General features: G+C 40.4%; 1 protein-coding gene across 1 annotated transcript in view; it reads left to right on the top strand.

Annotated features, from left to right (window-relative positions):
* cfap58 (cilia and flagella associated protein 58) overlaps nucleotides 1–24046 on the top strand; it is a 272272-nt gene extending 248226 nt beyond the window's left edge. Inside the window, exon 18 of the mRNA XM_073026872.1 lies at nucleotides 23251–24046. Coding sequence (XP_072882973.1) covers nucleotides 23251–23371 — 121 coding nt within the window. The 3' untranslated portion in view covers nucleotides 23372–24046. The remainder of the gene's footprint in view (nucleotides 1–23250) is intronic.
* Nucleotides 24047–24336: the final 290 nt, after the last annotated feature.

Genomic DNA, 24336 nt, shown 5'->3' with positions numbered 1-24336 from the left:
GAAATCTGGTGAAAGAAAGCAGTTCATTTCATTTCACAACATCCAGACAGGAATAGGTGGCGGTTCATGGAAAGTTGTCCACACGTCTGTGGGCAGATCATAATAAAGCCTCTCCATCATTCAGCCAGCTTCTGATGTTGTACAAGAATGACAAAAGTTAGTCAAGTGTTACTTGATGCAGATATGCATGAGATGTTCAGATAGGAGAGAAACATATTTTGCAAAACAGAAAATTGAAGAAGTAATTGTTTTCCCATCCAATAAAGGCAGTATCTTTGCTGCTGGTGTTTTAACATGAGCTGTTTGTAACATGTAATGGAGTCCATTGAAAGTCTCTCAGAATGATTTAGGAAGAGCTTCTTTCCCTCTGCCATCTGATTTCTGAATGGACATTGAAACCCATGAACACAACTTCACTACTTTAAAAAAAAATCGCACTATTTATTTACTTAACTATTTGATATACATATATCTACTTACATAATTCATCATATACTGGTGATATTAAAATTGATTCTGAAAGGGATATTTCCAGATATTTTAGTCTTAAAGAAAAAATTATAACTTCGTTGTTCCTAACCTCATATTTAGTTAATGCACGAGAGGAAGTTTCACATAATAGGCTTAACTTGAGTTATATAACCATATAACAATTACAGCACAGAAACAGGCCATCTCGGCCCTTCTAGTCTGCGCTGAGCGCTTACTCTCACCTAGTCCCACCTACCTGCACTCAGCCCATAACCCTCCTTTCCTGTCCATATACCTATCCAATTTTTTTTTTAAATAACAAAATTGAACCTGCCTCTACCACTTCTACTGAAAGCTCATTCCACACAGCTACCACTCTCTGAGTAAAGAAATTCAATTCTCTTGTTTCAATCTCCCCTACTCTCAATGGAAAAAGCCTATCCACATCAACTCTATCTATACCCCTCATAATTTTAAATACCTCTATCAAGTCCCCCCTCAACATTCTACGCTCCAAAGAATAAAGACCTTTCTCTGTTCAACCTTTCTCTGTAACTTAGGTGCTGAAACTCAGGTACCATTCTAGTAAATCTCCTAATGATGAGTTGATGATAAGGAAGGCAATTACAGTGTCAGTATTCATTTTGAGTGGACTAGAATATAAAAGCAAGGCTTTTATACAAAGTTTGGTTAGACCACACTTGGAGTATTGTGAGCAAATTTGGGCCCCTTATCCTAGAAAGTATGCGCTGGCATCGGAAAGGGTCAAGAAGAAACTTACATGAACGATCCTGGGAATGAAAGGGTTAACATATAAAGACTGTGCAAAGAACGAGGGGGAATCTCATTGAAATCTACCAAATATTGAAAGGCCTAGACAGTGTGGATGTGGAGAGGATGACTCCTATGTAGGTGAGTCTAGGACCAGAGGGCACAGTCTCAGATTAGAAGGGCGACTCTCTAGAACAGAGATGAGGAGAAATTTCTTTAGTCAGATGGTCGTGAATCAGTGAAATTCATTGCCACACACAGCTGAGGGGGCCAAATCATTGAATATATTTAAAACAGAGGTGGATAGGTTCCTGTTTACTAAGGCTGTCAAAGGTTACAGGGATAAGGCAGGAGAATGGGTTTGAGAATGATAGTAAATCAGCCATCATGGAATGGTGTACAATTCTGAAAAGATATAAAAATGAAGAGCTCTGTAGGTATATGTGCTGAGTTTATTGCAACTTGCAGTGTGGGTTGAGAAAGTGATCAAAAAGGAGACCTAAAGCACAAGAGCAAAGAAATCAAGACAAATTAATATTCTGGGGGCAAAGGTATACAGTGCTGCTAGAAAGATTGTGACCCTTGTAGAATTTTCTCTATTTCTCCATAACCATGACCTAAAACGTGATCAGGTCTTCACATAAGTTCTAAAACTAGATAAAATGAACCCAATTAAATAAATAACATAAAACATTATACTTCATTTATTTATTGAGAAAAATTAACTATATTACATGTATTTGTTGTAAAAAAAAAAGTATGCGAACCTCTAGGGTAATGCCTTCTGCAAAAAGTATTGAGTCAGGTGTTCCAATCAATGAGATGAGATTGGAGGTGTGGGTTGTAGAGGTGCCCTGGCCCATAATTAAAAAAAAAACAAAGTCAGAATACTGACACAGCCTGATCTTCTCAAAAAAGAGCCCCATGGTCTAAAGGGCCTGTTCTGTGTTATATTGTTCTAGGTTCTATGTTCTATGACATGCACATCACCCAAACATGTGTGCAACATCACTAACACACTTTCTGTGCTCTTGGAGGGCAAAGTCACAGAATGTATCAACCAACCAGTAGGAAGGGCATGCAGCTCCATGACCTTATTTCAATGGAAGAGGCTGCGTGCTTTTATTGGAGCAGCCATGGAACCTGACACTGCCGAGGCTTAAGCTTCATTTCCACACCCTATCTCTGCCTCTGAGAATCTGCTTTCCTCCCTTCAGATTTACAGCCCGTTGATAGTGCAAGTCCATACCTCTTATCTCAGCACAATTGTACCCTTGTATCTTCCTTCTTTAAGAAAGCGATGGATGGCAGACTATAATAAATCCATATATTATAATGGAAATAAAGAGTAAATCTGCAGAGATGAGCATGCTCTGGCATCATCATTGTTGAATCTTTGCAATAATAGAGGATCTTTTCAGAACATCAGCATATAGGATGGTGGATGGATGTATTAAAATAAGTAATGTTTTCAAATAAGAAATGGTGTGTTTACTTGTTGATGTGACATGTAAACACACCATTCCTCTTTTGAACATATTACTTATTGCATCCATCTGCCATCCTGTATGCTGATATTGTGAAAAATTCAGAGGGTAGAGGAGAGGTTCAATGGGTTTGTGGCACATCACTGTACAAAAGTGGCTCACTGCCATGGAAAAGGAATCGAATGGCCCCAGGCCAGGAACCAGTTTTTCTAAGAACAAGGTATCTGACAAGCTTTTGCTGAAGAAGTCTTAGCTGAGATTCTTAGTGCAATAACCTACAACAGGCATGCACAAAGAAATGTGGTAAATTGGTTCATTATTTTCACGTTATTATTATTTTCCAGTGAAAAACTTGTTTTACGTGCCATGCATACAGATTGTTCCTAACAACAGTGCATTGTGGTAGTACAAGAGAAAACAGTAGCAGAATGCAGAATAAAATGTTACTATCACAGAGAAAGCACAGCGCAAACATTCAGTTAGGGGCAAGGCCATAAAAGGGTAGATTGTGAGGTGAAAAATCTATCTGCCCTTACTAGGGAACCAGCTGTAGTGGGATAGAGGCTCTCCATGAGACAGGTAGTAGGTGCTTTATTGGCATGTTGTGGGAAAATATATGTGCAATGTCTAAAAGCATGAAAAGGTCCAACTTGCCCCTGGTTTAGAGCTCAGCCTGTTGAAGTAATGGGAAATTTCATTGGTGTTTTTGTGGAACCTTGATAATATAGCGTTTGGTATCTGATATTTCATTTGAAGTTTGGTGCTGTAGTGGAAACCCAGGCTGCTGTACTTCGAGATCACCCTGCTGCCATATAAACACAGCTAACTGTCACGCAAACCCTGCTTGTTGGCATCATGGGTACAGATACTAATGTGCAGAGGGATTTACAGTGCTTCACAGCACTGCAGAAGTCTGTTTTCCGACAGATAACTTGGACTATAGAGGCATTGTCACAGCATTGCCTCTGTGAATTTGTGCTCCTCACTCCAAATGGTTGTATTCATGATCGCTCTGTCACTCTACCAGGGTCTCTGTCGTGGTTAATCAGCCAGCCATAACACACAACAGCTGGTCATGTTGATAAGCTGCATTTCCAGACCAACACCCTCTAGACGTAGGGTTGATTGAGGTCTCTTCTCAAGGCCATTGAAAGCAACCTTGTGTCACTCACATTGTGCAGTTTGGACAGATACCACAGTGAACAACAACAAAGAACTCAGGCACTTAAGGAAATGCAGAAAGGTGACCAGGTAATTTTTTTTCTTTATTTGGCATACTTATGGTTAATTGTTTATTCTGGCATAGCAACAAAGTAGATTAGACAATAAGACCATAAGACATGGGAGCAGAATTAGGCCATTCAGCAGAATTGAGTCTGCTCTGCTGATTTATTATCCCTCTCAACTCCATTCTCCTGCCCTCTCTCCATGACCTTTGACACCCTTATTAATCAAAAGCCTATCAACTTCTGCTTTAAATATACCCAATGTGTATTCCTCTGTGCCTTCTATTCCTTCATTGCCTTCTGTGGCAATGAATTCCATATATTCACCAGCCTTGGGCTAAGGAAATTCCTCCTCACCTCTGTTCTAAAGGTCCTTGTTTTCTGAGTCTGTGATTCAAATTGTCAGGAATAGAATTAAGATATAGGAATATTAGTGAATTGACACTTGTGGTTTATGATATAGCTATCAAGTGTGTGGTTAATGGTAAACCAGGTTAAGAAGAGTCTTTCCTTGCCAATATCTTGATTTTACTCCTCTTCTTACCCTTTTCAGCAGCTGATTATCATACAATTAGTAGCAAGTTCCAAGGTTGTCAAGCCGAGGAGTGGTAGTGGGGACAAGCTCTCACTACCTAAAAGTGCTCCTCACGGCATGCACCTCAAATAGCCTCTGACAACCAAGTCCAACTCCTGGCCTTCTCGTGTGGCTTAGCCTCTAAGCCCGGCGGAACTGTTTCTTCTGACAGGAGAAGGGATGAAGGTGGGCCCTGGCGCCTTAAAACCAGTACTTCGGGTAGATGCAGAAGAAGCAACTGCCGGTCTTCCATACAACCCTGCCCAGGCCTGCACCCTGGAGAGGGCGCAGATCCATGATCTCGCGAGACTAATGGATGCCACGCACAGTAGCAAGTGCTGAGCCCTTGTGATGATGTGGTTACAGGACATACATAATGGGGCAGCACAGTAGTGTAGCGGTTAGCACATTGCTTTACAGAACCAGTGACCCTGGTTCAATTCCTTCCGCTGTTTGTAGGAAGTTTTGGAGATCGAGAATTCAACTTTGGTTGTGAGAGATCCATTCTAGAGACTGATAACAGCAGGATAGAAGCTGTCCTTGTCTAGTTGTACACGCTTTCAGATTTTTGTATTGTCTGGCCAACAGGAGAGGGAAGAAGAGAGAATGAGAGGGTGAGAAGGATCCATGCTCATCCTGGATACCTTCCCAAGGCAGTGTGAGATGTAGATAGAGGAGGATGTACCTGCTGTAGTCTACACTATTATATTTTGTGTTAAAACATCATGAAATGATACTTTGGCGGATTTCAAATTGAGGATTAAAGAGATGAAACCATAAAACAAAGCTTTGGGCCAAGGAAGAGATTGAATTATCAGCAATTTGATCAGAACATGATGAACCAGAGGGCAAAAGTCATAAATAAGATGAGTTTGGACTAAGCAAGATAGATGGATGGAATCTGACCTGAAATGTTAACTGCTTCTCCCTGTATAACTGTTGTCCCATTTCTACTGAGATATCTCTCATTTTGATTTCAATTTGGAATTCCAGCTAATATAGTATTTTGCTTTTGGATAGAGTTTTGAGGAAGGAGTGATTTCAGGACAAGAACAGTGATGAATGCTTGAGGAAGACAAATTCAGTGAATAAAGAGAGGAGCTAAGATAGATAAACAGATAGCCCTTATCAATATAACAAAAAATATGCACAACTCATTAAACATTACAGTTCAACCTGAAGCTGGCTTGTGATGAAGAAGAGAACTCAGGGTTTATTTCAATATAGTTGAAGGGTCTCCACAAATGCTACTTAACCTCAGAAGGCCAGGCAGAATCAATGGTAAAGAGTATAGCCGACATTTCAGTCAGAGACCCTTCATTTGCCTAAAACCTCAATTATACTCTTTTCCATAGATGCTGCCTCTGGCATTTCATGCGTGTTTCCAGCATCTGCAGATTTTCTCTTGTTTGTGACTTTCTACTTGACCTGCTGAGTTTATGTATTTATTGAGTGATACAGCACAGTAACAGGCCCACCTGCCTATTTACATCCATGGGACCAATTAACCTACTAACCCTTGCATCTTGGGAATGTGGGAGGAACCTGGAGCACCCAAAGAAAATCTGAGGTCATGGGGTGAACGTACAATCTCCTTACAGATGGAGGTGGGACTGAACTCAGGTCACTGGCACTGTAATAGTGTTGAGCTAACCACTATACTACCATGTTCCTCCAGCAGCTCATCTTTTAATCTCTCCAGATTCCAGCATCTGTAGTCTTCTGTATCTTTTATGGTCTTCATTATTATGCAATCTTTGAATGATCAGAGGATAAAGCCTGATGATGTCATATCTAGATGGTTTAACCAATTTTTTTAACAAAAAGTAATCAGCTTTATTTCCATTCGAGTGAAAGCATTCAAAATGAAGAACATAGTTTTTTGTTTGATGAGAGCGAGAGATGATATTTCCTTTAGCAGGATTAAACATCAAAGGTATCAAAGCACTATTATCTGTCAGAGTAGTAGCTGCAGAAACAATAGTGGGCCGGGGTGAATGAGGTGAGAATTTGGAAGTGCGGTGGAAAGAAATTTGAGAAATCTTTTTTTTCTGGGGGAAACATGTCAGGTTTAGAAAGAGAAGGCAACCACAAGTAAAGAACAAAACAAGAAAATGATCCAAGCTTGCTGTGTAAGTAATAATTACAATAAGAGTCACAAGACAAAGTGAAATTAACCACATTGAGAAATGGTCTTGAATACGTTGTATGTAAGGAGAGATTTAAGGAACACAGCAATCTCAGTGGGAGAGAAAGCGAGGGCTGGGATGATGGCTTGTCTCTGTGGAGCTCAAAATATTAGCAACTGGAGCAGGTAACTGAATGTGAAAAATGTCAACGAGATTTTTCCCAGCAGGCGGGCAGCGCAAGGAGGAAATATGATGAGATTGCTGCGCTCTAAGATGCAGCAATGAATAGCTCAGTGGGTCTTCTGGACAATAATAAGAGAGGCATAGCGGGAAGCTGGTGGGGTGATCTGAGTAAGACAACTTTAGCTTGGCAGCAGGAAAGTTGGAAATCCGATGGGTACAAATTTAGCAAGTCCATCATCGAGTGAGAAGATGAAAAGGTGAACAGGTAGAATATAAAAAGGCTGCAAATTATTGTTGAGACTACTGACATTTACTGATCATTAACATTACAGCATGAAAAAGTCCTTTGGCCCTTTGCTCATTTAGAGTTTATTTAACTGATACATTTTAGCTAGCCCTGGATCTCATTAATTTTGTTTTCAGAACCATCTCATTATAATGTAAGAAGTGGAATTAGAACAGGAGTTCCCAACCTTTTTTATGCCATAGACTCCTGCCATTAACTGAGGGGTTGGTGGATTCTAGGTTAGGAACCCCTGAATTAGAAGGAGCACATGCTCTAACATACAACAAAGATAATTTTCTCCTTCACATACATTTTCCTTCCTTATTCACTTAGTTTCCAAAGATCTAACAATCTCAACAACAGTATAGGCCTAGCCAAAATTCACAAAGTTCAGTGTGAACAAAACTCTCACAAGCTGATGAAGGGTCTCAGTCCAAAAAGTTGACTGTTTACTCTTTTCCACAGATGCTGTCTGGCCTGCAGAGTTCCTCCAGTACTTTGTGAGTGTTGCCTGACCTGTTATCTTAAGTCCATGAGTATGCAAAACTCTTCAGACAGAAGAAATGGCCTCCCATCATCTATCCTATCAATTATATACACTTGAGTGTGATCACCTCTCATTCTCCTAATCTCTAGGAAAAATACAGCCATTTTATTCAGCTTCCCTCCTAGGAAAGCCATCTTCATCTTGTGAGAAAAGTATATAGTTCTTTGTGCCTGGGTTACCATTCAAGAATAATAATTTTCTCCTTAATTTACTTTTTCCCTCTGATTCACTTAGGAGGAACCAATATTCTGGCTGGAAGATTTGCTGGTGGTACTCAGGATAGTTTAAAGTAGAGTGGCAGGGAACTGGGACCATGAGTCCCTGAGTAATAAAGCGGCTAATGAGAAATCAGAATATAATATTGTTGCCAATGAACATAGAACATAGTACAGCACAGTACAGGCCTTTGGCCCACAATGTTGTGCTGACACTTAAACCCTGCTTCCCATATAACCCCCCACCTTAAATTGCTCCATATACCTGTCTAGTAGTCTCTTAAATTTCACTACTGCATCTCCTCCACCACTGACTCAGGCAGTGCATTCCATGCACAAACCACTCTCTGTGTAAAAAACCTTCCTCTAATATCCCCCTTGAACTTCCTTAAAGCCATGTCCTCTTGTATTGAGCAGTGGTGCCCTGGGAAAGAGGTGCTGGCTGTCGACTCTATCTATTCCTCTTAATATCTTGTGTAACTCTTATCATGTCTCCTCTCATCCTCCTTCTCTTCAAAGAGTAAAACCCTAGCTCCCCTAATCTCTGACCATAATGCATACTCTCTAAACCAGGCAGCATCCTGGTAAATCTCCCCTGTACCCTTTCCAAAGCTTTCACATCCTTCCTATAGTGAGGCGACCAGAAATGGACACGGTACTCCAAGTGTGGCCTAACCAGAGTTTTATAGAGCTGCATCATTACCTCGTGACTCTTAAACTCTATCCCTCGATTTATGAAAGCTAACACCCCATAAGCTTTCTTAACTACCTATCTACCTGTGAGGCAACTTTCAGGGACATGTACCCCCAGATCCCTCTGCTCCTCCACACTAATAAGTATCCTGCCATTTGCTTTGTACTCTGCCTTGGAGTTTGTCCTTCTCCAGTTTGAACTCCATCTGCCACTTCTCAGCCCACTTCTGCATCCTATCAATGTCTCTCTGCAATTTTCAACAATCCTCTACACTATCCACGACACCATCAACCTTTGTGTCATCTGCAATCTTGTCAACCCACCCTTCTACCCCCACATACAGGTCATTAATAAAAATCATGAAAAGTAGAGGTCCCAGAACCGATCCTTGTGACCACTAGTCACAACCCTCCAATCCGAATGTACACCCTCCACCACGACCCTTTGCTTTCTGCAGGCAAGCCAATTCTGAATCCACCTGGCCAAACTTCCCTGGATCCCATGCCTTCTGACTTTCTGAATAAGCCTACCATGTGGAACCTTGTCAAATGAGAGAAAGTTTAGTTGTGACGACAGACTGTAAGGGGAGAGGAAAGACCATTGGTTTAAACTGCATTTATTCCAATGCAAAATACTTAACAGGTAAAATGGATCATCTCAGGGGGTGGATTGGCTCATTTTAGCCATAACAGAAACATGGCAACTCAATGTCCCAGGATTCAGTTGCTAAAGGCATGACACAGGTGCAGGTAGGAGAAGGGAGGAGTTGCCTTGGTGAAGGAGGACGTATTAACAGTCCTAAGAGAGAATAATCTCAGGGATCATCCCGTGAGGCCATATGAACAAGGTGACCATCACTCTGTTGGGATCAGAATCAGTTTCTGGGTTATCATCACCATCTTAAATGACATGAAACTTCTTGTTTTGTGGTAGCAGTGCAGTGCAATATCACAGATTGTATTTCAGGCCTCTCCCCCCCCCCCCCCCCCAATAGTCAATGGGAATTGGAGGAGCGGTTATGTAACAAGTTTGCAGCTACTTGTAAACAAAATAGGGTTGCATTAGTGAGAAATTTGAGCTTCCCTAATATAGACTGCCAACTATAGTATAAAATGCTCGGACAGAGTAGAATTTGTGAAATGTGTTCAAGAAAGTTTCTTCTTTCAATATTTAGAATGACCGTACTAGAGAATGTGCAACAGTGGATCTCCTCCTGGGGAATGAGGTAGGGCAAGTGGCAAAGGTGTTTGTCAGTGAATACTTTGGATCCAGTAACCATAATTCTATTAGCTTTAAAATAGTTATAGAAAAAGAATATGACTAGTTCAAGGTTAGAGACCTTTCAACAGGAGCAGAGCAAATTTTGGAGCCATTGGGCAGGATCTTGCAGTAGCTGATTGAATGAAATTGTTAGCAGGGAAAAGAGTGTCTGCAAATGTGATGTCAGGAGCTCAGGACTTGCATGTTCCTGTTAGGGTGAACAGCAAGGCTGGTAGGTTTGCATAAAGCAAAACAGTAATCTGTACAAAGTGAAACACTAGCCAGCTTTGGATCTTAAGGCACATCACTGCCCATATTTTGCCAAGTGTAAATATTATTTTACCTCATTCCATGTGACTATAAATCGTTATAAACAAAGCAACAAAAGAAAAAAATCATGAACCTGTCCGGGTGAATGGTCTTGGCGTAAAGCATTCGACTGTTTGTTCCTCTCTGTAAATGCTGCCTGATCTGCTGAGTTTCTCCAGCATTATATGTGTTTTGTTCTGGATTTCCAGCATCTGCAGAATCTCTAGTGTATAGCATAATGGGCTGATGAGGACAGAAAAAATCCTGCAATTACTCTGTAGTTTAGAGCAGTATCTGTGGAGAGATTAATAAGCTATTGACAGAGTGAAAAGATATTTTAATTTAATCAAAAAGCTATTTTGATAGCGTAGCAGTTATCAGTCACAATTACAACCCCAGTGACCTGGGTACAATTCTGCTGATGGAGTTTGTACCTTCTCCATGCAACTGCATGGGTTTCCTTCAAGAGCTCCAGTCTCCTCCCATATTCCAGAGATGAGAGGTTAGGGTTAATGATCTTGCACATAGATAATGTACAGTTAAATGGTTACAAGGGTGTAATTGGGCACCACAAATTTGTTGAGCTGGAAGGGACTGTTACTGTGTTGTTTCTCTAAATAAATAAATATCTAGATATATATATAGAAATAAAAGAGGTGGTGTCATGGACAGTGAAGATGGTTATCGGGATTTAAAGAGGATTTTCATCAGCTGGGTAAATGGGTTAAAGAAAAGCAAATGGAGTGTAATTTGAATACATATGAAGTGTTGCATCTTCTGAAGACAAATGGAGGTACGAGTTTCACAGTGAACAGTTGGTGTCCTGGGGAGTCGTGTTTAGACTAAAGAACATTTTGAGTCTTGATGGACTGAGTTATGGGTAGATGTTGACCAGGTAGGGACTTTATTCACTGGAGTGTAAGAGAATGAAGGGTAACCTTCTAGAGGTGTATACAATCATGAGAGTCATAAGTAAGTAAATGCACAGTTTTACTCAGCAGTGGAAATCAAAATTAGAGGGTATAGTTTTTAAGGTGAGATTAAGGGAAGAGATTTAATAGGAACCTGAGAGGGAACATTTTCACCAAAAGAGGGGTTGATATATGGAATGAGCTACCAGAGGAAGTGGTTGAGGTGGGTAGATGTGTCCATGGATAGGAGAGGTTTAGGAGGATAGGGGCTTAGTATAGATAGGATTGTTGGTCAGCGTGGGCCAAAGGGCCAGCTCCATTTCTGCATGAATGTGATGCCATATCAAAGATGAGAGCTTTCAAACAAGAGCACGTCAGGGAAGATAACGAAAATCAAAAAGAACTTGATACTGCAAATCTGAATTGAAAGCAGAAAAGAGTGGAAGCACTCAGTGGGTAAGGCAGTACCTATGGAGAGGGAAACATTATTATCATTGCAGGATAATGGCCTTTTATCAGAATTGGACAACAGTAAAGATAAGACAATTTTAAAACTTGGATGTGGGAAACTCAGTAGTCGCCAAATTCGGCCAACAACAACATTCTGTCCAACCCATGTCAGTAAGCAGTGAGTAACCCATATCCACTGCCCCCATGCTCACAGTTATCTGCATCGGTGTGGTTGGCATTAGGTGTTTATCTCCAACTGCACAGTCATTACCCACGCAGATCTGCCTCTTTGAATGCCTACAAATCCTGGTGATTTCCACCAAGTAAAAAAAACAATTTAAAAAGCAAATAATAATTTTAAACTCTAGGAAATATTTTAAAACATTTAGATTTGTTTCTTAATTCAATAAATTGAAATAATGTAAATGACCTTTTAGGAGCCAATGTGGCTCTCCCTGGGAGACATTGCAACCATTTTTCAGTTTTTAAAGTTGCAGGGAAAGATGATGGGAAAGGAAAGTCTATGAAAGTGTCGAAAGCAGGAGAAATTTAGTAACAGGGTATATTCTTCATCCCTCAATATGTTCATGCTTTCATACTTATCCTATTATTGATTCATCTTGCTATCAGTCCTTTTGCCAAGTAGTAGAGTTATATGGAATTTATACCTCTTATATCACAGACACAGGGTACAGACCATTTGACCTGATGGTTTGTGACATTTGTAATGCTGTTCACAAAGCTCTCTTCACCAAGTTTAAATAGTAGAAATATGTGAGATGGTGTCCTAGAGCTTTATGTTACATTGTCAAGTTATCCAGTATGAGATTGCAACATCCAGGGAAATTATTGGCTTCAAATTCAGCAGTTTTATTTTCAATTTCCTGTTACATTGTTGGCTCTTGGCATTGTTCTCTGGTGCATGGCTTATTCTTAGCAATATTTCAGTGTCAGGAATGGAATACTACAGACCCCATGGAATTTCAAGGCACATAATTGATTTAACCCATAAGTGTCAGTACCATGATGCAGTCATCGTAGCAAAGTGTTATTTTTATTTAGTGCTGCCAAGTAGAGTGTGATTTAATTTGCACTTAAGGATAGGTATGAGTAGTAGAAACATAATCAATCAAACAGCGCCCTGTAACTTTAATTTTGGAGTCATTTAATTCATTTCTGTGAGAATTATTTAGGTGTAGAAGTGAGAAATATTGTGTGTAGATAACAAGACTATATCAACAGTGCTACTCCAATATTACCAAGTTATGCAGGCCGCATTTTACATCTGCCTTTTTAATGACAATTTTGTTGATGATAGTAATTTGGCAAATTTCTAATTTTAAGTACCATCCCAATAGCAGGGTTGCATCTGGTCCTATCTAGGTTCTCAGGAGTAATTGGGGATGTTGCCAGTTGCATCCCTAGTTTAATAAAATTAAATATAGTAGTTATTCCATAATTAGCCTCCATTTAGTCAGAGGATGTGAGTCATCTGTTGAAAACACAGTGTGATGTTACATGTGCAAGGAATCCATCTCCTTGAGTTGTGTGCTTTTGATATTGTAATTGAGTATATAAACCAGGTACTCTTAATTCTCTCTCAGTATCATTATAGGTTGGATTAGCGTAGTTATTAGCATAGTATATGGTTATAGTTAAGATTTAAATGCTGGATGCCTACTGTACATCTGTAATTTTAAATGTATTCTATCGTCAAAAGAAGTGATTTGTACTTCAAACTTTTAGTTGTTGTAAACATTATTAATTAGAAATATACTTTTATGGTTTCTTCATTGAATGTAATACAGAGTTTGGATTAATACACCCACCATTATTTAAAACCCAAAAGCCAGCTGGTGGTGTAGTGGCATCAGCAGTGGACTTCGAGGTGAGTGGTCCCAGATTCGAATCTGACCGGCTCCTTGCACGCTTTCCATCTGTGCTGGGTTGATTATCGAACTAACAACTTGGCCTCATTAAAAACAAATGCTGGAGAAACAGCAAGGTTGCCACCCAATGCACCACAAGGCGCATTTGAAACCCAACCGGCAAGAAAATACTTTATGAGGATCATTAAATAGACCAAAGATGCTATATGGAAATATTTTTAAAAAGCATGAGACTGTTTTTTTGGGTAAAATCAAAGTATAATCCTATTATTTGAAGCACCTGTTTGAATTGTTTTGAAACTATTTCTGTGAAAACCGTGTTCAGCTTGTTGGAGTCAGTTTTGTGCTGGAATGGTCACAGATGTCTCTATGTTAAGAACATAGATACCTTTCATGTAATAAGGGAATAAAGCTTATCAGTTAGATGTCCTCACTTGGGCTTGGCTCCTTCTCATTTAATTGTCAAAACCACCAACAGAAGTGCATGAAATGCAGATGAGGTATCTTCATAGTGCATTTCATACATAATGTGAAAAGCCTGGGCTGGCAGCGTGAGCTTCACAACATGCACTCCTGGCCTTACAAAACCTCACAGGACAGATAATACTGTGGGCATGACACCACTGACCTTCATGAATGCCACACTAAGCTTTTTGCCAGCAGTACAAATATATAAAAAATCTTATCAGTGCAGCTTTTAGAATTGCTTCATGAAATATGTGTGCATGAAGTTGCATCTAATTTCTTACTGTATTTAGTTAATATTATTTTAAAAATAACTTGTTTCTGTGGGTTAGACGGTGGAGAGGTTGTGGTGGGTGAAAACATTCATGTGAAACCATTAGAATGTACATTGTCTAATGTTCAAGACTAACCACAAGGATCATTTGTGTCCATGGTGGCATTTTCAGTGATCGAATTGCAATGGTTAAGCTATCTTTGTCCTAATATTTACAGAGAGAAATATCAGTGAAGTGATCAGTGTTTACTGTAAAACAGAAGGAAATTATATGGTATTTGCTGGTGTAGCTAAGTGCACTGAAGCAGAAAAATTGCTGTTAAGTTCAATTTTATTGTCATCTGAGTGTATATGTAAACAAACAAACAAACAAAACAACATTTCACTGGACCATGGTATCACTAAACAGGTATCACACACAGCATATAAAACAAAATACAGTGCCTATAAAAAAGTATTCAACCTTCACTTTGTAGAGATCAGTTTTCACTTTGACACAAAAGAGTCTTTTTCTGTTGATCAGTGTCAAAAAAGCCAAATTAAATCCACTGTGATTCAATGCTGTAAAACAAAAAAAGTGAAAACTTCCAAGGGCAATGAATTTTTTTAATAGGTACTGTATTACCACAAATTACTTAATAAAATATAATTCAAAATGGATTTAGTACACAGAACAGGTAAATAGTAAGCACTAAACAGTACAATAATCAGCTTATTTTCCTAGTGATGAGACCTCAGTGGTGGCAGGGTATTCATTTGACTTGCAGCCTGAGGGAAGAAGCTGTTACCCAGTGTAGTTGCTCTAGTCCTGATGCTTCTCTACCTCCTTCCTGATGGTAGTGGGTCAAAGAGATTGTGGGATGGGTAGTAGGGATCCTTAACAATACCTTGGGTCCTTTGTATGCAACGCTCATGGTAAATGTCACAGTTGGGGGGTGGGGGAATTCCCTGATTAAGACATAAAAGAAGACAGGGATCACTGCTGTACATAGAACATGAGCTTATGTCAGGTCTGCAGTCTTGAAGTTCAAATACCTTTCTCCTCAGTCAATCGAGGTCTGTGCTGCCTTAGTGAAATTGGTGCAGACTTTCATCATTCATGTCTGCCTTCATTGAGAGGTGGCTCCTGAGATCTGGGAAGTGCCTCACATTTTCCAAGGTCTCACCATGAATCTTTATGATCATTGGGCATTGCGTACAGCAAGAGTAAGTTGGGTTTGCGGAGGTTGACTGTGAAGCCCATAGTTTAGTAGGCTATGGAAAGTGTATTGACGATGCCTTGGAGCTGGCCTCTAAGTGAGCACACAAACATGTCATCAGCTTATACTTCCTATAGTGGGCATCTCAGCACACTAGAAAAATGTCATTGATGTTACCTCACAGAAAAGATAAGCAAACCAGTATCAACTTCTTCTCCCAGGTCAACATCCCAGCACTCTTACTTTGCTTTGTTGGGCAGACCATGTCATTCGTAACACTGGGCTCTCAAAGCAGATGCTCTGCTGTCAGCTCTCTTCTGGGGGATACCAAGGAGACAAAAAAGACTGAAGTATGTGGTCAAAGTCTCCCTGAAGAAGGGCAGCATCCTGGCCTGTGTATGAGAACCTAGAGCCAAATAGTTAGAGTCATATTGTACAAAACTGGGCTCATCCAAGGTTGATTCCTGAGTTAGACCTACTTACCTGCATTTGGCCCACATCACTCTAACCTTTCCTGCCAATCAACCTGTCCAAATAACTTTTAAATGCCTCTACGTCATGGCACATTTTTCCACATACCCACTATCCTTGGTCTGAAAAATTGCCTCTCAGATTCCTTAAATCTTTCCCTTCTGTATAGCTTTAGATTGTTCTATCCCGGGAAAGAGATTCTATTCATGCTCTCATTGCTTTATAAACCTTTATAAGATCAGCCCTCAGGGAAAACAGTCTCATCCCACCCAGTCTCTCCTCATATACCTTGTCTAGCTTAATCACAACCTTTCTATAGTATGGCAGTCAGAAATACACAAACTATTCAAAGTGTAATCTCACCAATATCCTATACAGTTAGAACATGACGTCCTGCTCTAGTACTCAACATCAATCCAATAAAACTTCCCATATACTGTATCTCCTTCGACACTTTTTCTACCTGTGTCACCACTTTCAGGGAACCTTCTCTAGCCCAGGTCTTTGTTCTACAATATGCCCCAGGACTCTGTCAATTTCTGTATAAGTCTTACTTATTAATTTAGAGATACAGCACAGATTAGGCCCTTCTGGCCCTTTGAGCCACGCTGCCCCAGCAACCCCACAACCCCGATTAACCCTAACCTAATCTCGGCACTATTTACAATGACCAGTAGGTCTTTGGACTGTGGGAGGAAACTGAAGCACCCAGGGGAAAACCCACACATTCCACAGGGAGGACGTTTAGAGGTTCCTTACAGAATGGTACTGGAATTGAACTCTAAACTCAGGAACACCTAGAGCTGTAATACTGTCGTGCTAACTGCTATATTACTATGGTGTCTTGTCATGGTTTAACTTACCAAAATGTCCTTTAGCCCCATGAACCATTCAAGGTGGAAAAGAAGTATGTGGAGTAGTATTGAGATCTTTGAGGGAATATGCTGAGCACTGAAAACGCCCCATATAAGCAATGGCAGGAGTGTACCATTATACAAACTGCCGACCTGCCCACTGCATTGACCACCATGCCGCTCCATCAGTGACCACACAGTAGCCACACCAGCTTCCTCAGGACTCCAGTGGAAGGAGGGCATCCTCATTGTTGCAACCCTGGCTCAGGAGAAGAAATCTCTTCCACTAACTGCGCCATTTTGCAATAGGAGTGTGGCCACATTACTTCCTGACTCACTGGACATCACAACATCTGGAGTGACTCAGATAAGGTTTAGGATTAGTTTTATTGATCACATGTACATTGAACTGTCAAAATGTATAGTGAGATGTGCTGTTTGTGTGATGTGCTGGGGGTAGCCTACAAGTATCTCCATGCTTCTGGTGCCAACATAGCTCACTAACCCTAACCATATGTCTTTGGAATGTGGGGGATATTCAAGCAATCACAGGGACAATGTGCAAACTTTTTAAGACAGCAGCAGCAATCAAGATTCAGGATTCAAATTTATTTATCATGTATACATTGAAAAATACATTGAAATGCATTGTTTGCATTAACAACCAACACACCTAAGGATGTGCTGGGGACAGTCTGCAAATGTCACTATACATTCCAGTGCCAAAATTGCATGCCCACAATGCTTGGCAGAACAGCACAGAACACAAGACAGAGCAGGGCACCATGGTAGCATAGCGGTTGGCCTGGTGCTATTACAGGTTGGGTGTTCCGGAGTTTGGCCATCAATTCCAGTGCCGTCTGTAAGGAGTTCGTACGTTCTCCCTGTGAGCCATATAGGTTTCCTCCGGGTGCTCCAGTTTCCGCTCACAGTCCAAAGACATACTGGTTAGTAGGTTAATTACTCTTTATAAATGGTCTTGTGATTAGGCTAGTATTAAATAGGTGGGCTGCTGGGTGGTGTGGCTTGTTAGGACAGAGGAGCCTGTTCTGCATGATATCTCTAAATAAATAATAAGTAAGCACAACAAGCAACAAAACAACACTAAAACAAGCCATGTTCGTCACTTCCACCTACACAAACAGTCATCTAACCCCAAGACAGGCTGTCTTTTTCTAGCAATGACAATGTACGGCAGCATTTTATAGGTAGCATAGCAGTAGCACAACACTATTACAGCTTCGCAGAACATGAAAATACAGTAGCATCAAGGAAAACTTCACTTAACTGTTACGTCTGTGGCCCCCTCCTTTTTGAGAATCGCAAGATCACTATTAAGTCAGTTCAGGAGACCCAGGAAATGAGAGAAAGACATGCAGAATCTACAAAGAGTTTGGAATGTGTCCTGGCCTCCAAAAGGCGGAACCATGGATAATGGCTATTGTCTCTTGGAGACGGGATTGTGTATTGAATACTGTACAATGCATCGAAGCCCCCAGGCAATGAACCGAGGGGGGGTTGGTGGAGGGATTGCATCATCCCAACCTGATTAACATCTGAGACCCTGTGAGTCAGGATAAAAGAGGGTCTGGGGAACAGCCCCTTCAGACGCACCGGAAGAAACGCTAGCGATCCCGTAACAGCAAAAGCCGGTGGGAAGGCCACGTGCGTCTGTTTCCATTTGCCCCGGAATCGGTGGGCCTTTATCACGGAAGAACGGTTTTTAGCTAACAACGGGGAAATCAACTCCCAATGACTCTCGAAGGATTGACATCATAAAAGGAATGGGCAAGTTTTAACCTGTCTTTCTTTCCAACCAAAAAGCTGCAGCTGGAATGAACTAAAGTGAATTTTATGTTTCCATCGGACAATACATTATCCCCTAGACAATGATAGAGCTATTCCTTATTGATTATTATTATACCCGCGCTTTTAGATTTAGTATTGACGATGTATATTATCTGTATGTTTGCATTGATATTATTTTTGTGTATTTTTATAAATAAATACCGTTAAAAATAGTGCCATCAGACTTCAACGGACCTCTCTATCTTTGCTGGTAAGTGACCCAGTTACGGGGTACGTAACATAACAATGACAGTCAAACAACCAATGTGCAAAAGGAAGACAAACTGCGCAAATACATAAAAATAAATAAATAATACTGAGAACAGAAGTTGTAGAGTCCTTGAAAGTGAGTTCATAGGTTGAGGAATCAGTTCAGTGTTGAGGTGAGTGAAGTTATCCACTTGGGCTCTGGAGCCTGATGGTTGAGGGGTAATAACTGTTCCTGAACCTGGTGGGTTGGGATCTAAGGCTCCTGTAGCACCTTGCCCATGGCAGCAATGAGAAAAGAGCATGACCTGGATGATGGGAGTCTTTTTCTTTCATCCTAATTGTTCCTAGATTCTGACTTGCCCCTGGAGCCTGATCAGTGATCACTGACACTGCAAAGCAATTGTGCTATCCCTGCCGCCCCTAAAACAAAATTGTACGACCTAAGAGCTCACCCTGCAATATCTAACATCTGAATTAAAGTAATGCATGCAACACCAAGACATTTGTATGCTAATGGAACAGGAAAACTTATTAAACACATAGGAGCAGTGCAAAGCAATTTTACACTTTTCATGCATCTGAGTCAATGTATTGGATCATTTCCCTAGCATAATTTTTATGCAGTAAAGTACGATTATTGTAGAAATGTCATAAAGGTTCCACTGAGTTCACCAGCAAAGCCATAACGGCAAAGCAATTACATAGTAAATACACTTGGTTCCCCATATGAACATAGTTTAAAATCTAATCAGCCATATTCGTTTAATTTTCAGCCAAACATGCTGGGCCAGAACATCGAGCACAGCTCAATGCACTAGTAATATTGCACTGTAATGAAAGGCGATATGTTTATGCACATGTAAATGCATATTATATTTGAAGCAAAAACAGAAAATTCTGGAAATACCTGGCAGGTTGGTTCTTTGACCTGAAATATTATCTCTGATTCATTTTCCACAGATGCTGCCTGACCTGCTGAGTGCTTCTGGCATTTATCTGTCCCTATTTCTGATTTCCAGTGCAGTATATGCAATTTTATTTTGCATAATATTGATCCCAGAAGAATTTTTAAAATATGGTATATTGGTAGATTGGTTTATTATTGTTGCATGTAATGAGGTACAGTGAAAAAGTGTTTTGTACATCATCCATGCATGTCATTTGATCACATCAGTAACAGGTAATACAAAAGTACAAGGCAGATAATAAAGTGCCAGGCCACAGCAAGGTAAATTGAGGTAAAGGGTCCAGCTTATACAAGAGCATCAGAATCAGTTTATTATCACTTTGTCGCTTTGTGGCTGCACTACAGTGCATTTCATTACAACTATTACTATAAATTGCAATAAGAAATATAAAAAATAAATAAGTGGTGCAAATGGAAAGTAGTGTTCATGGGTTCATGAGCCATTCTGAAATCTAGTGGGAGAGATGAAAAAACTGTTCCTATCTTCAGGCTCCTGTACCTCCTCCCTGGTGGCAGTGATTTGAAGAGGACATGTCCTGGATGGTGAGAATTCTTAATGATGACTGCTGACTTCTTGAGGATTCACCTTTTGAAGATGTCCTCGATTTCTGGGGGAGTGTGGCTAGTGTCAACGATGGAGCTGGCTGAGGTTACAACCCTCTGCAGCTTGTTATGATCCTGTGCATTGGTGCCTCCATAACAGACAGTATATTCAAGAGGTCATTTCAACAGGATTATAACAGGAGCTAGAAACAGTCCTTGAGCCTGGTGGTGTGTGCTTCCAGGCTTTTATATCTTTTGCCTAATGGGATGAGGGGAGGAAAGACTGTCTGGGATGGGTGGAGTCTTTGATTATATTGTTGGTTTATGAGGCAGTGAGAAGTGCAGACAGAATCCACGGAGAGGAGGCTGTTTTTTGTGATATCTACCTTGAGATGCACAAGGACTTCTGTCATATACTACACAAGGAAACTTAAGTTCCTCCTCTGATGAACTATGGCAATTAAATGTGTGTAAACTGGATGGGGAGATGTAACCTTTATAAGATAAATACAAAAACATATGCAAATTGTGATCAAAAGTTAAGTAATGAAACCGCCAATAATGTGACCAACTTGAGCTGGTAGCCATAAATCCAGAAGTGTTTTAAATGCCGTGTATTTCCTGCCACTTCACTTTGAATGTGTTACAGAAATATGACATCCACCTTCAAAAGGTTAAACTATTAAGTACTCCAAATATTCTAAACCACCCTATTTATTGAAAAGTCCCAGAAGTGCTGAAATGCACTGTGATACATAGCCTGAATTTCCATTTAAAGATGAAATCTAATACCGTGTACCTGTCAAGTGATCAATATCTTGCACTTGCTTAAGTTATAATGCAATTTACAAGAAAAATCAATAAGAATTGATGATTGTTTAATTTGTTTGTTGGAATAAAACATGACTGTTGGTGAATTCACAAATTATTTGCTGTAAGACCATAGAGTCAAGTAACTTTTCCTGAATGGTATCGCCTGGTAGTTTGCCTGATTCATTAGGGACTTAGATCAGAAATTAAAAAAATAACACTTTAGATAGATAGATAGATAGATAGATAGATACTTTATTCATCCCCATGGGGAAATTCAACATTTTTTCCAATGTCCCATACACTTGTTGTAGCAAAAACTCATTACATACAATACTTAACTCAGTAATAATATGATATGCATCTAAATCACTAACTCAAAAAGCATTAATAATAGCTTTATACTACCTTGACTCATGTCATCTGCAGAAATTCTCTGATGATTCAGCAATTGTTCGGTGTATAAAGTGAGGACGGGAGGATAAATACAGAGCCCTGGTAGAGGACTTTGTCAGATGGTGCCAGCTGAATCACCTGCAGCTCAACATTACTAAGAAAAAGGAGATGGTGATGAACTTTAGGAAGACTAAGCTGGCATTACTCCCCGTTACTGTTGATGGTGAGGACGTGGATGTAGTGAGGACCTACAAGTATCTGGGGTGCACCTGGAAACTTGAGTGGAGCACCAATACAGAGGCTGTGTACAAGAAGGGTTGGAGTCACCTCTACTTCCTGATGAGACTGAGGTCCTTTAGATATGCAGGCCTCTCCTTCACATGTTCTGTTGTCTGTTGTCACCAGTACAACCTTCTAAGTTGGTGGTGTGCTGGCCAAAGACATCAACATGGATAATGTCATTAACTCAATAAACTGATTACAAAGGCTGGCTCTGTTATAGGAGTCAAACTGGACACACTGGAGGCTGTGGTAGAACAATGGACCTTGCAGAAAATCCTGGCAGCTCTGCAAAATGTTTCTCACCCTCTGCATGCCACCTTGGCTGAACAGAGGAGCACTTTTAGTTACAGACTAAGACAACTGCGCTGCTCCAAAGAGCACCATAGGAGGTAATTCTTACCCACACACAACCATGAGGCTCTGTAAGGAGTCAAGCTGTAGCCGGGGAAGTGATGACCTCCTCCTGCTATGTGGAGAGGGGAGCCTGCTGCATGGGCAACAGCTTGCTCTCTAAATACTACTGCCCTGGCTGGCGTATCATGATAGACAGTTAAGACTCAACATCCATAGTCAACTGCGACCAATATAGGGCCTCCATATAATTAGCAAGCTTCCCTCTATAAAGGCAACCATACTCCGTGCGTTGCCAAGTTCTTGGCACATTCTGAGTGAGATGACAGCATTTCATGCACTGTACTTTTGGGAATTATTGTCTTCGATCTGATGAGAAATTGAATAATTTCTGTTTTTGCTCTTGGTACCAGAATCATCAACTCCCAGACATTTGAATTTATTGCAACACACACAAAATGCTAGAGGAACTCAGCAGGTCAGGTGGCACCTATGGAGAGGAATATAGAGTGGATGATTTGAGATGAAACCCTTCATCAGCATAGGAAAGGATGGGGGCAGAAGCCAGAATAGGAATGTGGGGGGAGGGAAGGAGTACAAGCTGGCTGGTGATAGGTGAGAGAGAAGTTGCATGGGTGGGGGGGGGGGGGGGAGGCAGGCCATAATAGCTAGGAGGTGATAGGTAAAAAGGTGGTCAAAAAGAATCTGATAGGAGAGGAGAGTGGACTATGGGAGAAAGGGAAGGAGGAGGGACACCAGAGGGAGGTATTGGGCAAGTGAGGAGAAGCGAAGGCATAAGAGGGTTCTAGTATAGGAAATGGTAAAAGAGGGGGTTGGGAGGAAGAGAAATTATGGGAAGTTAGTGAAATCGATGTACATGCCATCACATTGCTGGCTACCCAGACAGAATGTGAGACTTATGGTTTGAATTGATTTGCATTAGATGCACGTGAGTGTACATCTCCGCAGAGTGTGTTGGCATGTGCACAAGGGGCAGATGATGCATTGAGGAAAGTGGATGGATGCATTCAGGAGATAATTGGAGGGAGTAGATGAACCTGTTGCTTATTTGCTGTGATACATGCATATTGCTTGGAACACATAAAGAATTATATACCTATAAAAGTGAAATGGTAATGTTTCTTAAGTAAACCAGATTTCTTCTGTTTTCCCTCTAGTGAGAAAGAAAGAGCCTTGGAACAAGAAGGGCAGCCCTTAATCCAGCCTCAGAAAACCAATGCTACCCAGTTCACAGGAGGAGGTTTCAATCTTAAATACCAACCAAAGATCACAGCTTAAACGCTCAATTTACTCCATTTTTCATCTACTCTTGACTTCTTCACATCTTACGAGATTTTTTTTTCCTTTGTTTATTATTTTAGAAAGTTCCACAGAGCCAGGAAATAGCAAAGTGCGCCAATATGAGTTCCATGTAACTTAATTTTATTCTGGCATTTTAAATATCTCAGTTCAGCAAAAATGATGAACCACATTGAAATGTGTTTTATGGAACATTGATTTTTGTTTCTTGATTTTGTTAAATTGAATATAAAAATACCTGTGTTGCACTTCAATGCATTTTGATGTCAGGTACACACAGATATGTAGTGAAATAAAGACTGATTTATAATCAAAATGCTTTGTCACGGACCTTGTTAAACAACCACATTGACAGTCTTGCACAGATGTGGAAGAAATAGGTTTGTTGATTTTCTTTTTAAAAAATCTTTAAACTGAATAAGGTCTAACTTGGTGAATAAAAGAGCCCTACAGAGATTTCCTTATCTCTTTCAGTGTTACATTCACAATCAATATCTGCCTCCCCATCCCCAGCACCTGTGATTCACATTCGCTTGCCTAAAACTTATCAGTTTTCTACATCTGAGCAACTCAACTGTTGACTAGCACAGTGAGTCAATGACTGTGAACTAGGGGAACTATCAAACCATATCAGGTCTTTGGATAATCTCTACAATTAATAATTTCTTATCAAAGTCCATTTCAGTCATTTCATTCTGTATTCTTGAATTTGTGAAAGAGAAAGGGCCCATCTCTCTGTGCTCTTTTTCTTAGGGGTACAGACAAATGCACATTCTTTTAAAGGAAGATTAGCTTTATTTGTCACATATACATCGAAACATACAGTTAAATGCATTGTTTACGTCATATCAAATCAGTGAGAAGTGTGCTGGGTAGCCTGCAAGCATTGCCACACTTCCAGTGCTGACATAGCATGCCCACAACTTACTAACCCTAACCTGTAC

The sequence above is a fragment of the Hemitrygon akajei genome, chromosome 23 (assembly GCF_048418815.1).
Source record: "Hemitrygon akajei chromosome 23, sHemAka1.3, whole genome shotgun sequence".
Lineage (NCBI taxonomy): Eukaryota > Metazoa > Chordata > Chondrichthyes > Myliobatiformes > Dasyatidae > Hemitrygon > Hemitrygon akajei.
This window is presented reverse-complemented; position numbering and strand designations above follow the sequence as displayed.